Consider the following 15,684-nt stretch of genomic DNA (forward strand, 5'->3'; position numbering starts at 1 on the left):
CCTGTTACATGTACCTTGCGGCTTGATGGGGAATTTGTCATGCTGCAGGGCAGAATTAGAAAGGAAAAAGAAATTAAAACAAGGAAACAGCAATTACAGCAAAACCCAGTAACATCTGAATTCATTAGGTATGGGTCACTTAGAAAGCTGGACTCCACTGACTTGAATGTGTCCTGGTGTTTTGTTTAAAGCCCTGCTGGCCGTACTGTACGGCTCAGGTGTCTGTTTTATTTTCTTCTGTATCTTGGAGTTCTTTTTTTTTTTTTTTATAGCTTTTTAATATCAGTTTAATGGCAAACTTTTGGAAAGGAACTGTTGTCTGCACCTGTTGAAAAATATGGTTTTATGTGATTGAAAAATCGCATAAAGGCATTGCAGTAAATCTGATCTGTACATGCAGCGAGGAACAACCACCCTTCCCTCACGTTCCTGTGGCCATGCAGAGTGCGTGCATGTTGCATCTGTACGTATGTGTGCTGTGGGTCTGAGCCCTTGCAGGTTTTGAGAGCATTTCAGTACACATCACTTGCCTGGAAAGCACTGCAAATGCTGTCCCAGCTCTAGGATAAATAGGTTGAAGTAGCTGCACTCCTGTCTTGCCAAGTCCCTGAGAAGTAGGTGGTCTGTTTTGTAGATAAAAGGGCAGGAGAGGATGGAAATAATAGTTAAGGATCACTAAATGGGAAGAATAGGAAGCTGTATGTAACAGGTAGGTTGTAGTAAAGATCTGTAAATTGAGTGGTTTGCCACTTTCTGTGGATGTATTAGTTATTCCTTTAATTCTTTCTTTGCATACTGGCATTATGGCTGGAAAAAAAAAAAAGTAGGAAGGTTACACTGTCTTGAGACTTTTTAGATTGAAAGCTCTAAACTGATGGATGGCAATACCTAGTGGTATACGTGTTGCTTCACATTTCTGAAGTTCTTTTTGCAACCACGAGGAGCAGAAACAGTCTTCTGTAAATGAAGTGATCTATGTTTTTGGGGACATCAATGGAAAAATCTGCGCTGAAAAGCATTTCACAATGATGAGAGCAAATTAAACCAGATAAACTAGTTTAGGGTCCTCATAGATAATCTACTTTGAAATATGACTTTACTCACATGAGTCTGTTTATTTCATGTGCTACATATTAACAAAAAAAGGCTCCATTTCTAAAAGAAATTAATCCTTGCACATAAGATGCCATCTTACAAGGAAGTTATAGTTAGGAAGCATGTTAACATGAGAAAGAAAGTACTTGGTTATAACAGCTCAGTGACATCAAACCTTTGTGGATATTGCAGGGGATGGATGGGCAGCTCCTGCTGCAGCATCTCCCTGCTTCTGTTGGGTGAGGGAGGGCAAAGGAAGTAAGTAGAGTGGTCTGACTTTGCTGCTCTAAACCAGGTAAAACTTAACCATGTCCATTTTGCTTGACACTGTTATATGGGTGGTAAAAAAGCAATTCCCCACTCTAATCTGTGGCTCCTCATATTGTCAGTATTCTGAAAAATATTTTAAGTTTGTACTTCTGAAAGTTAATGTTTGAAGGCAGTGAGTAATAAGCATATGCAAATTATCTAAAAAAAAAAAATCTGATGTATTTCAACTTTATATTAGCTTGTGTTTTTAATCTTTTTTTTTTTTTTTTCCCTCTTATATTGTATCACTTTAATGCTCCCTAAAACCATAGGCTTGATTCCACAGACAGCGTGAACAACCAAATTTTTAAAAAACAGTTCCTGAGTTGTCTGGCTGTATGGGTCAAGTATCATCAGTTCAAGGAAAAGAGCACATCTTTTAGAAGGGAGAGTTATGCGTTCCTATTCATAAAGAGGCCAGGTTTAAATAAGTGCGTGTCATAAATCAGGTGTTTTGGAGATCCAGGTTGCACCCTGAGGTCTTACCTCGTTAAGGCTGGTGCGACACCGTTCTGGGTCTGTCTGCAGTGACACGAGGTGCACCTCCGTCCCTAGGACTTTGACAGCATCACTGGCTGAGGGAGCCCCTTTGTGTCCCGGCTGTTTGTCCCTGCCTCCAGGCTGCTCCTTCAGTTTTGCTGCATGCTGTAGCGGTGCAGGTGAGAGAACTGGCACGGGTTAAACACGGGGGGCATCTTTTCTCCTGCTCCCCAGGGTTCCCCACCCGGCTCAGCTCCCCAGCGCGGGTTGCGGGGCGGCTCTGTCATAGTAGCACTGTCTCAGCCAAGCAGGTCGCGGTGGAAAGGATACGGGCTGCTTAAGCGGTGCTGCTGCCGAAAAGAAATTCTTGCTGAAGTGCAACTGTAGTTCTGCCTTTGCCAGATCCGAATTTGGGTGAGAAACTCTGTGATTTCAGCAAAGCTGTTTGCACATGCTTTCACACTTAAAGGATGGCTTCTTGCATCACATGGTATAAATTTAGCATAAGAGTGAAACCAGCCATTCACAGTATTTTCTTTTTTAGAGGAACTAGCGCTGTTTGGAGCACTGAGAATCACAATTTGACAGTATACAAGAATAAGGATGGTAGGGTATGTTTTGTTTTAGATGTAATTGTTTCTTAAGTGTCTCGCAAATGTTGATCTAGAAGCTAACGCAGTCTTCTCGTTTAGCAGTGTATATTTAAACCCCTCCGGTAGTGAAAAGGATAACACAAGCTCTTAGGATGAATGGTGTGTTAGTGAAGTTTAATATAAACTAAGATTTGATAGGTGCCTTCTTGTACTGGCTGGAGAGCCAGCCATGTCCAAAAATGCCCTTAGTCCATAACTTTAACATTCCCTGTCTGAAGTAGGGGATAAACGAACAAGTGAAGGTGACTGTACTTGTGGTCCTGTTGGATGTACTAATGAAACCGAGGACAGGTGCCTGTAAAACTGCAGGAGTTTATTGGGTTTATAGGCTGAAGCCATACGTACTTTTAATTGTGTATGTTACTTTGTGTGATTGAATGTGAGGCGTTGTACTGAGCTCTGTGTAATACTTCAGATATATGAAGCCTGATATGCAACAATATAAGAGAAAGGAAAAAAAAATGACATCACATCTGTTTTATCCTAATTGAAGAGAAGCAGTAAATACTACTGCATGTTTTTTTTTTTTTTTAAAGTTAACATTTTAAAGATAACAGAAGATAGCTTCTTAACTGAGGATTGCTGTCCGGAGCACTGGAGATAGCATTTAAACCGCGCTGTTTATACTTCAGAAATGTACAGCAGCTAAATTGTGTTACCATAGCTATCCTGAAGTTGCTCTTAATTGGCTGGATTTCACAGCGTGGCTGAGGCTGGCAGGGACCCCTGGAGGCCACCTGCTCCAAGCCCTGCCCAAGCAGGGCCACCCAGCGCAGCCTCCTGGGCTGCACTTTGTGCCCAAATCACCTGTGTGTCTGTATACCCAAACAGGCAGGGTGTTACCACTACAGTAACAAAAAACAGGGGATGTGCAAACTCCAGAACAGCAGTTCTGGAGCTCCTCAACTGTGCGTCTCTGGGAACTTGTCCTAAAAGTTGACAACAACTAGCTAAATTCCCTCTGGGATTTATTTATTTATTAAAATTCCATTAGTATTAGTTTTAGTTCACGTTTTATTGTGCAGTATTTTAAATAATGTACCAAATCTGTTTGGTGAACCTTTTCCCCTGTATGTCTCGTGTTCAGCAGCATCACTTGTTGTCCCTGGGTTTCAAGAGCACGCTGTTGAGATGCAGACTAGCAAAAGCTTAAGAAATTGTTATTTTAGTGCTTTATGTGTGTCTCTCTCCATTGTATTCCAGCATATTAACCATCTCAAGGTAATCATTTCAACATAATGGCATATAGTTCAGGATAATTTCACCAGTAAATAAATAAATATTTGTGCATCTCAGCAAGTATTTATATTTTATGTTGCTAGCAACAGGCTTGCATTTGCTGAAGGTCAGTGACCTGAATTATGTTCGTCTCAGACAACAGTGGGTGTCAGAGATTTCTCAAGTAATACTCATGAAGTACCAGAGAAGTTACAAAATAGCCTTTCACAGAGGAAGAAGGAACTTCCTGAACTTGGCTGGCATTAGCACAATCTCCCAATTCTTCACTAAAGGTTTCATGTAGAATTTTATAATGCAGTGATACCAAATAAGGACAACTAATCTCTCTAGGAAGTGTTTTAATAGTAAAATATAAAAAGTAAAACCCTCCCCAGCAGACTTATCTTTTAATTCGAGCTCTTAGGTGTTCTGTTATTGATGTTCTGAAAACTGTCATTTCAGTTTGTCAAGAAAGACTGCTTCATAGATAGATGCTGGAAATGAAACCAAGATTGTAGTGAAAACGTGACCTTTTTAAAAAAGGTGTTTATGGTTGTTGCTTTTAACACTTTGTTCCACCCAGTGCAAGGATGCAATCTTTGAATTGTAGATGCTTTAAATTAATATCTATTATATAAACTAAATATTCAACACGTTATATGACTTACCTACGTTTTTAGGTTTATGAAATAAGTTTAAGAAAGCCCAACTTGCTGCTCTTAGATTCAGCTGAACTGGATTCCTGTTGTGTTCGTATGTTATAAAATTGTCCCCATTTGCAAAAACTCATGATCTAATTTGATAACCAGGCAAACACAAAAAAAAGAGAAACGGGGAAGGATGATGACACCTCTCTAGAGAGAAGTTAATAATGGTTTTTGTGCTTAATTGTTAGGTTTTTATATGTATGTCTGCTCTGAAACCAGCTTTGGTTTACAGTGAACCTCATGGCAAGTGAGTTGGCTATTAAGTGTCCTCAGTGAAGGAGAGAATGCTGTTGAGGAATACGGTGGGATAATGCACACATCCTCAAAAGGCTAATGGAGAAACTCAGCCTCTGGTGTGAGGAAAAGTTAAGGACAGGTGAAAGCTTGGTGTTTTTCATAGTCACCATCTTTACAATATGGAGTATGATCTGGGATAAAATATGCCTGCTCAGCACCTTCTGTTAATTTAAGTATTTTGTAGTAAAGTTCAACTCCACACTTGAAATTATTCATGAATGTGGAATTGCTTTGAGTAGGAGGGTAATCCCATTATCTATACCTTGAAGAGTTCAGAGGAGCGTTGTGTAGGTAAGGGCAGACGAAGAGCAGAAAGCAGCTGTAATTAAAACAGGAAGCGAAAGCTTGAAGTACAGTTTTAGCATGGTAGCTTCATACGCAATTGATTTCTAAGAACACTCTCTTCATTTAAATAAACTACTTCAGTTATTCTTTTGCTTGCTGTACAACTTCCAATAATTTGCTTTTCAACACCCTAGTTATCTCTTCCTCTCCTTTAATCCCAGTTCACTTCTGTTAGGTACCAGTCAGTAGATCAAGCTGGGTTCTTGAAGCCCAGTAAATGTTGTTACTGAGGGGATCCATTTCTTTTCTAGTAGTGACCTTGCAGATTGTGTGATGAGCGGGATTTGTTCTTTGTTCTACATCGTCAGTTTATCATCTAAAGTGGGCAGCCCTTTTTATGGGCTGTGTAAAGGGCATTTCAGTTTTAAGAAGTCAGCAAAGCAGAGGCATGATAGAAGGCAGTTTAAACATGTTGCCCCTGCAGCTATTACGTGGTTTGACCGTGTCTGTTTTAAAAAGAAAAAAATAGTTTAAAATGTTACCCTTCTATGTTGTGTATCTGTGCTATTGGCACAGTCACAGAAACTCATAATCTTTGGTTTGGGCTGGAGTTTTTAAATTATTATTTTTTTATATATCATGGGTCCCTTCTTAGAACACAGCACTAGGACAGGCACCCACCTGCCTCTCTGCTTCCCCAGTACTTGTCCAGTTCTTCAGGCTGTGGTAGTTGTCCCACTGATGGAAGAAAGGCCTTGGTTTGTGATGGGCATGTTCTGCTGGGTAGCTATGAGGTGGGTGGGTGTACAGATTCCCTGTTAATGAGCTGTTAATGACTTCAGTTACATCAGCAGCTCTTCCTTGCTGCCTGTAGCTCTAACTTAATCTTCTCGATTCAAAAATGATTCAGGTCTGTGTGTGATACCTTTCAGTTTGGTTTCTCCTTTGTTATACCTTCGTCAATCCTTTGCAAGGCGGATACTTTTCAGAGTTGGTATTATAAGTGATCTTAAAAGCATTCGAGGTTAATTTACAATCAGCATAAGGCAGAGCCTCCCAGATGGATGAAGTTGGTTCACTTCTGTGACAAAATAAGCTGTGTGTGAAGTTTGGTAGCTACAGCATGAAATTCTGTGTTTGCTGGATGGCACATTGTTATTCAATGGCTTCCTCTTCTTATATTTCAGAATAGAAAGAGTTTGCAGTCTGTTTGCCTGGGACAGCACTGTGCTGTATGTTGCTGGAGTTGCCGTGGGTTTGGTACAGCACTAGGCTGTTGGAAAGCACTGGAGATGTGCTGATGTTTGGAGCTTACCATGCCTGTTGCAGGACTGGCAGAAGTCTATATGAATGCTCTACAATCTCTACTGGCTGAAAATCAGCTGGGTTTTGGACAAACCATGTTTGTTGATAGTTTGAACTACACTGACACTACTGAAACTGGCCTTGTGCTGAGGTGAATGGGAGGGAATCCTCTCTATATGTGAGCTGCAAGGTGGTAGAGACAAAACAGTGATGTTTCCAGACCTCACAGCTGCTCCTGAAAAGACTTGCTCTAATACTAGTTTCTACAGATACTGCAATTAAAAAAAAAAAATCTTGGCTAGGGACAGCTTTCAAAAATGGCAATACAGATCTTTGGCTGTGAGACATCAGTGCAGGCTGGACATACCTAGCACTTCAGGATTTTTGCTGTTTGTTTAAATCTGGTGACTGTTTAGTGTACAGAAGAGCTTGGTCTTCCTTCCTCTCTTCTTGTTCTTGAGTGCAGGTGGGTGACTGCTCAGTTTAGCTGGACTAAGCTTAGTGCAAGCCACTCTCAGCATCTGTTTGTGTGGTGTATACGTTTAGCATAAGTACCAGGATGAGTTTTTTTTATCCAAGCTGAAGCAACTTAGGCATGTAAGCACCTAGTTTGTAGGATCCTGTGTAGCCTTAGACAGTACTCATCAGCCTTGCCAAGGTCATGGCCACTGAGCGTATGGCACTGATGTTGGAGGTGTCTGTGGAATTTCACTGGAAAACTAAGGCTGTTGGTGTGTGATGAGGGGTGGCCAGATTTTCTTTGCTCCCTCCCTCTTTTGGAGGCATGACAGCAAGAATTTACCTGCTCATAAAATAACAACCCACTGCAGCATGTACGGCTATGTGTATCGAAAAAGTAATTCGTACTGTCTTACCCCCGCCCGCTTTTGTGTGTGTGTCACTTCTGTGGCATGGTGGCAGAACTGGTAGCTGGGCTTAGGGTAGGTGCAGTGCTTACACAGTTATTGCTGGTCAAGAAATGAATGTGAAATTCGGTATTTTCTGCTCAAATTGCAGTACCTACATGCGTTTCTGGCTGGAAACACTTTTCTGGAGTTACATGTATATCTCAGGAGGTGTTTAAATTGTAATAATCTAGACTCTACAATTTAATGAGCTGTTAAGCAATTTGCTGAAGTTCACTAAAATTCTCATTTATTAGTGAGTTTTTGATGTCTGCATCGGTTATATAGTACCAACAGTATTTCATTGGAGAGCGCATGAAAAGCAAATCATTGAAAATACTTTGACCAGGGGTTGGTTAGGTGGTGCTTTTTGTTTTTCTTTCATAGTCCCGTAGTACTTTGTAAGTTCTATGAGAGACTGTTCCCTGGAAACTCACCTTTTTATATCTCCTTGTCATGCAGAAAGTTGTAATTCTATCATTCTGAGCATTTTTTTTAAACTTTGTGTAAGATGAACCTAATTCAATGTCATAGGAGGAAAAATGGGGTTGTACATTGTAGACTTCTGTGCACTTACAGTTCTGTAGCTTGTTGATTTGGCAAAATCCCACAGTTCAGCCTTGCAAGACGATCTTTGTAATGTCTACCTCTACTTTAGGATGTTTTTGGAAAACTTCATTTTCTGTTGGAACTTCCTAGGTTTACCTCTGTGGTTCTACCTGATAGCTAGGATTGAACTAGGTGTTATGTGAATCCTGTAGAAGAGAGGTTATCATTTCTTGAGATATCTTACTGGTTGTATTTATACTTTGTATTTTTTCTTCATTTTGCAGTGTTGTTTCCTGCTGGACTCCCCCTGTCCCCACAACCCTACAGGATGATATGAGACTTGAAAGAAGACGATGCATACAGGTGAGCTTATTGTCATGGGCTTTTAGAAGGGAAAATCTTTGTTGTTGAAACACTTTTTCATCCACTTTACTTTTTCTGTACTCCCAGAACTGTGTCATTCCAACTTTAGTAGAATATTTAAGAAACTGTAGAACTTATGAAATCTTCTTATGAAACTTATGAAAACTTTTTTGTAACTGACTAGGAAAGAAAATGGTTTCCCTGAATGGAAATTTTGTGTCCAAACTTTAATGAAAAAAGGGTTTGCTTTCAAGGATGCTAACTAAATATACTGCTTTTCATCTTTTCTTCTTTGTTATTACCTCCCTTTTAATGCTGCTTGCTTACCAAGAGATGTATGTCACCTGTTTTGTAACACTCTATTTCCATCTTTCCTTAAATTCCTTTTAAAGAAATGTTACGGATCCATCTGAAAGAGCATAGCAAACAAATAGCTAGGAGTTCATTATGCCTCACGTATTTATGTCCAGCTACTGTAAGACTTCTCAAGAACTGAGAAGATCTTTGAACATCTTTAACTCATTACTCATTTTTAAAATTGATGTTTTATGAAGTTCTTCTGTTTTCTGGTAAGCAAAATAAGGTCCATGTGTACTTGTAGATTAAATAACTTGTAGCAGTACTGTTTTGCTGGAAATACTTGATTTTTTTTTTTAATATTTTGACATGAAAAATCATGATCAACAGAAACAGAGTAGAAGTTGGGTTATACAGGAGGATTGGTGTAGTTCTTTACGCCTGTGTGTCCATATTTAAGTTGCAGAACAACGTAATGCTTACGTTTTGGGGCCCGTGACAAATGAAGTGCGTGTAAGACAGGTCTTGCGTTTGCTGGCTCTGCTTTAAAACCGATGAATCCTTGAGGTCAGGAAAAAAGCTAGATACGTTTACGTATGCATGCAGATCATCTCCTGATTGACAGTTTTCAGTTGCATCAGCTGTTCATGCATAAACAGCTTTACAGGGTATATTTACATGGAGTATGTTGGATTAAGGCCAAGATGCTGTAAGTGGATATTGCATTCTATGAAAACTAAGCATTTGTTCATTTCAGTTGTATGTGTGTAAATTGTATGTCGATAAGTCAAGTAAAACTGGTCCTAAAAAGAGTATAAAAAGAGGTACAGCAAAGAAGAGGAGAAAGAAAAATATTCTGAAGGGATGATATTTAATTTGTTATGTATACGGAGGGATAGCAGTTACAGTCTTAAAAGTAAATATTTTTATGTCCCGTAAAATTTGTGGAGCTCTCTCAAGTTGGCAGTCATAGCAACTTATTAGTTTGTATGTCATTTGCTTATTGCTGTGTAGATTAAAATATAGCCCAATTTAAATACTGAGAAAGAGGTTTGAAAGACTAAAAGTATTCATGCCACAATGGAACAGAGAGATGATGATACAAAGTAGAACCTGTATACTGTTTGACAGGGTTAAGTTTAGTATTTTTACACATTAATCACATTTAAAATAAAACTTTAGCACTTTCAGTTTTGGTCAGGTTTTCTGATGATGGTGAGCTTGTAGAATTATGAGCTTAAAGAATAGAAATGTATACGGGATTTTGAAAGGCAGTGTTTTTAGTAGTAATTCCATCTACTAAAGCCCAAACTCTTCATTTAGAAGTCTCATGGTAAGTACAGAGTGAAAGTCAGTGGTATCTTGACAAAGACTTTGGGACTTCTGATGTGCCATTTAAATTGGAAATGAAACAAGTAAGATTTATTTGCAGCTCTCCATTTATTAGGAGAGCCAATAGCTGTATGTTGGGGTTCTAAGAAGAAAGATGATTTGTATGCCTTAGAATGAGAAAATGTACTGCAGTTATTCTCTAGTACAGTAACAGCAAGAGTCATGTGATGACTCTGATACCTGCTGCAAGTTCAAAGTAGCTGGTGAGAGCGCAGGCCAGAAATTGAAAGGTTTTGTGGTTACTGAGGGTGGTTCCTCTTGCATCCTTAACAAGGCGCGGCTTCTGAGGGTGACTGATCTGGGGTTTCAGAGATGCTTGGTAATGCTTAAGCTACCCTTGGGTAAAGAATGAGAGCTTGTATAGGGTAAATAAATACATTCTTTGTTACAGTGGGCATCACTTCATCTCACTGGAAACTGACCTACTCAAAAACCCTGGAATTAACTGCAGCATTACCAAGGAAAACAATCCCTCTCAGGAAGACCTATTTTTTTCACTTTTTCCAGTATCCCTCATTATATTGTTTCTTTTCTTTTAAAGATGGTGATATGTTTCGTTGTCACAGAAGAGAGAGATATTTTGCTGTGCTCTTAGCACCTGTGCTATGTAGGACACAATCAGAGAAGGGAACTGTTTGGAGGGCTAAAAGACTTTCAAGATTTGCTTTTTGTCAGTCTTGCTAACTTTTTAAGATTTTACAGGACTTACGTTGTTTTTCTGTGAAGTACTTTGCAAAAAGCAAAGCTGGGCATTCAGTTAATTATAGGAAGAGCTAAATTTATATTTCAGACGTGCTTGTGCATCACAAATATGTGGTAACAAAGGTAATGCCTTAGAATGAGGTTTATGTTAAAAGTGTATATTCAGAATGTGTAGTTTTTTTACTTCTTTGAGAGTTAATCTCTTCCAGAGCAGTGTCTGAAAAGTTGGAACTGTAAGTGCAATGTTATTGCTGCCTTTACAGTGGTAGCTATTATTAATACTACAATTATGCTGATAATTGTATTAGCAAGTGTTTACTTTTTATAGTGTGGTAGCATCAGATTTGGGATTGTGCTGCATACTTACAAGCAAGGATTGATCTTGCATTTAAAAGAGTACATTTTAAAATTAATTGCCACGTCTTGTGCTGCACCTGCCAAGTAGAGTAGCACTGTGTGGTTATTTTTGTTGTTGCTCTTGGTACTTTTTTCCCTCTCTTTGTAGAGCCTATCTTATAAAAATGAATTGGTTTTAAAACAAAGAACTTCCTTGTTTTGGCTTTGATTTTTTTCTTGTTAGCTGTGGCCTAGGAATATATAATTAAGAATAATTAACTGTCTGATCTTTTAAGCTTTTGAAGAGCTTACAGCCTGTTGTCTTTTCTTGACCTATGCCAGAAAAGGACTTGCCTCTCAGTTGAGCATATGAGGGACCAGTGTAAATCTATTAAACCAGATGTATGAGATCCAGAAGGATCCACTCTGGAGGAATGGAACACCACACACCAATTCTCTCAGAGTAACTGCTAACAGTTACTGTTGGAGAAGTGTTGTTCTTGACAGCAGAAAGGAAGGAAAAAGTTGCATGGCTGCATGTCCTGAACTGCTTTTTGGTGGTGATGAATTTTATATTAAAACACAACAGATACTTCTTCCTGATTTAGGTCTCCCACAAGATCATTGAGCATCATTGGGGCATTTCTGTATTCTAAGGGCAACAAGAAAATAGGATAACTTATCAGTTATGTTTTATATAGATTTTTTCTATAATATTTTGTCCAATTCTTGTGCCTACAGGATATCATCCAGAGATTTCATCATGTAACATCATTAAAAAGTGTAGAATGGTTATTTTATCTTTAATTATGCACTAGAATTTATCGTATATTAACTTCATTTTGAACACGTTCACATTTTCATAGATATGCATGAAAAACATCATGCATGCTGAAAACATCAAAATAATTGTATCAAATTCTTCTGTTCAGTGTGAAATTATGTTGAACACATCAGAGATGTTGACATTCAAGCAAGTGATAGGGAATGTGAAAATGTTATATTCAAGTTTGAAGAAACATTGGAAGTGGTCCTATTGTTCTTAACCTTTTAAAAATAATGTTCACGTTTGGAAAAAAAAAAAGCCCATTCCGATACTACTCAATAGCATTGGTGCTAGAACAATGAAATAGTAAATGCTTACGTTGTAGCTATTTTTTCCCCAGTTGCTTATTAAAATTTAACAAATGCAGAATAAAGACTGGGGAAGTTCTTGGATCAGGATGACTCTTGCAAGTATTCAGGTGTTAGTTTTATGTAAGAGAAGAATGAAGATTTAGAATTGGGCCATGACTCACGTCTTATATTCATAATAATTCAGCTACAGATTTCATTAAACCTATGGCTGTTTAAAAAAAATGCTTCATATGTGAGTATTAAAAGCAAATATACAAAAAACTCTAACTTAAAAAAAAAAAGTAATAAAAAAGTGTAGTCCGAAGAAAACTGTCTAATATTGCTGCTCTGTATTTTGAAGTTGCCCTGCTTTACATTATACTAGATCTGCCATTCAGCCTCTGAGGTAGCTGTAGTGCTGTTTCAACTTTTTCCAGGAAATTTCAGGAACTTCCTAGGGCATCACCTTTTTCTCACTTACCTGGATTTAGTTGTTATGGAGCTGATGAATGTGCCAGTATCTGTGGTTCCGCTTAGGTAACTGCATACCTGGAGTCCCTTTTGTGAGATGTACATGCTGTTGGCATAAAACCAGAATCGGATTAAAAAGGAGCAAATGTTTGGCCCGTGAGCTAATTCCATGCTGAAGCATGGCATGAGCTGGTTCTGGTTTTGTTTCTGGTTGGTGACTTTTATTCCAGTTGGACTGATTCTGTCAGTAACTTTGTCACATGTTTAACTCTCTCGTTACAGGCAGTCAGTCTCAGCTATTCAGGTCTTGAGCATGCAGGGTTTTTCATTTTCATCCCCCAAAAGGAAGATGCAGAGAAAATAATGTAAGAGACAGGGCTGCTTATTAGCAGTATTAGTTTTAAATATAGATGGCTGGTGAGCTCTTTGCATGAGTAAGAATGCTTTTAGAGTTAACCACTATTTTTACATAGGTAACTCCCTTAGCAGGAGCTGTTTGTGCTGTCTTTCTGGCTGTTAGCTTTCTGCCAGCAGCTGTGAGAAAGCAGGCAGAAAGGGGTTGAACACAGTTGCTTACTGCAAGGCAACAGTTACCGCGCTGAAAGTGGAAGTTCTGCTTTTCAGAGATGGAGTCATTGACCTCAATGAATGATAACCTTGAAGTCAAGAGACTAGATTAATGCTCTACTTTCTGCATCTGAGATCAGAAATGTGAAAACCTGGACAGCTAAAGTTAGATTCCTGCATCCATATTTAAAAAGAAGTTGCCTATTTAGAAAAAAAAAAAAAAATTTCCCCTCCTCCAAAACTGCTTAGTACCTGTGATATAGAAGATTGAATTTTTCAGCCTCAGTCCTCCCCAAAGAGGAAACAAATGATTTAAAAAACCCTCACTGTTTCTGGGTTTTGTTGTGGAAGCCTGTCCTTATAGAGAATGCTGCTTATTTAGGAACAGAGTGAAACGTCTAAAATAGAAAATCTGTGGAGGTTTTGGTTTTTATTTAATTTGCTTCCCCTTAAGAGAGAGCAACTCTGATAGGTTTGAATTCCTGTAGAAAGTTACGTGTGTGGTTGTCTCGGGTTGTTCTCCCTCTGAAGCTATCATTTGTGCCTTGCAGCAGAATGAATCGAAATTCTCGTTCTTAGGCTGTGGGTTAGGGGTGGTTGACACGAATACTCCGTGGGGCTTGGGGGCCCTTGATGGTGGAGCCAACAGCAGCTGCCTTCCTTGGAGGAGCAGGGAGAGGCAGGGATGCAGAGTTCAGCTGCTGTAGCTGATCCTCCCTCTCCTGCCTTGCTGGAGTTGCGGTGTTGTCAGCTCAGTGGGCTATCAGGGGAGAGGAGTCAGAGCAAGCATGCACTTCAGGAAGCTTCATGTTGCTCCATAATGCTTCAAATATAAATGTCTTAAAGATACACATCTATAGTTTTAATATCTTGGAACAGTAATTGTGTATCCTGATTTATGTGGCCATCTTGTTTTTAAAAACAAACTTTTTTTTTTGAAGTAACTTTCAGCAAAGTATTAACTGACAAGGATATTTCCTCTGAATTAGAATGAACAATTCAGCTTTAGTGATACTGCAAGGCTGAATTTTATTTCTGTTACCTATTTCTAAGAGCAAAGACTCAGACTCGGGCATATATTTGATTTTGAACAAAAGTTCAGATTAAGAATTATGATCTTAACTATTATAAAAGTTGTTGCGTGTAAGAAGTGTTTGCCTATTTCCAGCATTTTTGCTCAGTCCACTGAGAATGTCTGCAGTCTACAGTGAACATCATACTACAGACACAAAGTCTTTCTGAAGCCCTTAAAGTCATCAGATGAGCAGCTGTAATGAAAAGTCACCTGTGGTGTCGGCGTGTTCAGCTCGTGAATGAGAAGGAAAGGTTCTCGTGGTGGTCAGACTGCATTTAGAGCTGTTATGTACTCGGCACTGTGCTACATCACGGTGACTTTCTGGCTATGGCATTTGCAAGTGTGAGCATTTGTGCCTTATGCTTCATGCTGTACAGCAGACAGAGCTTTCTCGTCCCGTTTGTGTGCTTGGAGAAGCAAACTTCTTTCACGAAGTGATTTTATTTGCCTGGCTTGGAGGCACTGGAGTGCTGCTAGGAGTGGGGCAGGGGCTGTGAGGTGACACGCAGCCACATGCCTCCTGCAGAGGGACCTGCAGTTTCCATACAGCGGGAGCTTCTTCCCTTGAGCTCAGCACCGGGCAGTGCTAGTTCGGGAGCTTGCCCTTTACAGCTTTCTAAGAATCATTTCTCAAGTGTTGCGTTCCTAAACTACATCCTGGGGTTGAAATCTTTCATTGGTACAAGCACACAGCAATAGCTTTATTTGGGTTTTCTCTCTGTGGAGGTGGAATACCCTAAACTCATCAGTTTGGACTAGTTCTAGCACTAGACAAGCCTTAATAGTAGCTTGAGTTAAACATGCACTTCTCTAATTCCTTAGTGCCTCCTATTTTATAAATTATGCACTCCGATGTAAATGTCCTCTCTCTCCATCTCATAAGTTATATTCTTTAGGGCTTAGGTTTCAAGATACAGTGCATGAGGCCCTAGGATGGCTGTCTTAAGAGCCTGTCTTTAGTAGTACTTGGTAGTTCCTAATGGGGATTCTGCTGGTGCTTTTTTATCATGCAGGTAGGATGGAGGAACTATGTAAATACAGTTCATGTTTCTTGCTGAAATTGGGCATTGTGGCATTTTAAAAACTGCCGTTTCTCTGTTTTTAGTCAGATCAGTCCAACCCTTGATACACAGTTATTAGTACATTTATATTAAATGTTACTTCGGGCAGTGGTGACCATGCTCATTGCATAGCTTGATGCCAGCTGTTACACCAAGCTGGTATTACCAGCTTGTGGAATAAACATAGGATCGTCTAAAACTTGATTGTGGAGCTTTTTGCTTAGGTGTATGTAGGAAAGTTAGCGTTCCTCTCACCAGGTTTTATGATGATATCTGTCGTAATAGGCAATCAACAATCCATACTTGTTAACGTGGATAATTCTATAATACAATTTAAGGGCATCTTTATCAGATATTTTATGTCACTAGGTGCAGTTCAAGCATAATCTACGTGGGTCTAGTTAAAACCTTCTCTATTGGGGAAAATAATTGAACTTGGAAAATAACTTGAAGCTGAGAATGTTTAATTCTCAGATGTTCATCTTGATGTTCTAATTTCAG

At 39.2% G+C, this 15,684-nt stretch overlaps 1 protein-coding gene across 1 annotated transcript in view; it reads left to right on the forward strand.

Moving 5' to 3' along the window:
* Positions 1–15,684, forward strand: part of DYRK1A (dual specificity tyrosine phosphorylation regulated kinase 1A) — an 89,172-nt gene that overhangs the window by 21,702 nt on the left and 51,786 nt on the right. Inside the window, exon 2 of the mRNA XM_027449121.3 lies at positions 8,088–8,166. Within this exon, the coding sequence (XP_027304922.1) occupies positions 8,157–8,166 (10 nt within the window). The 5' untranslated portion in view covers positions 8,088–8,156. The remainder of the gene's footprint in view (positions 1–8,087; positions 8,167–15,684) is intronic.

Source organism: Anas platyrhynchos, chromosome 1, assembly GCF_047663525.1.
Source record: "Anas platyrhynchos isolate ZD024472 breed Pekin duck chromosome 1, IASCAAS_PekinDuck_T2T, whole genome shotgun sequence".
In the NCBI taxonomy this organism is placed as follows: Eukaryota; Metazoa; Chordata; class Aves; order Anseriformes; family Anatidae; genus Anas; species Anas platyrhynchos.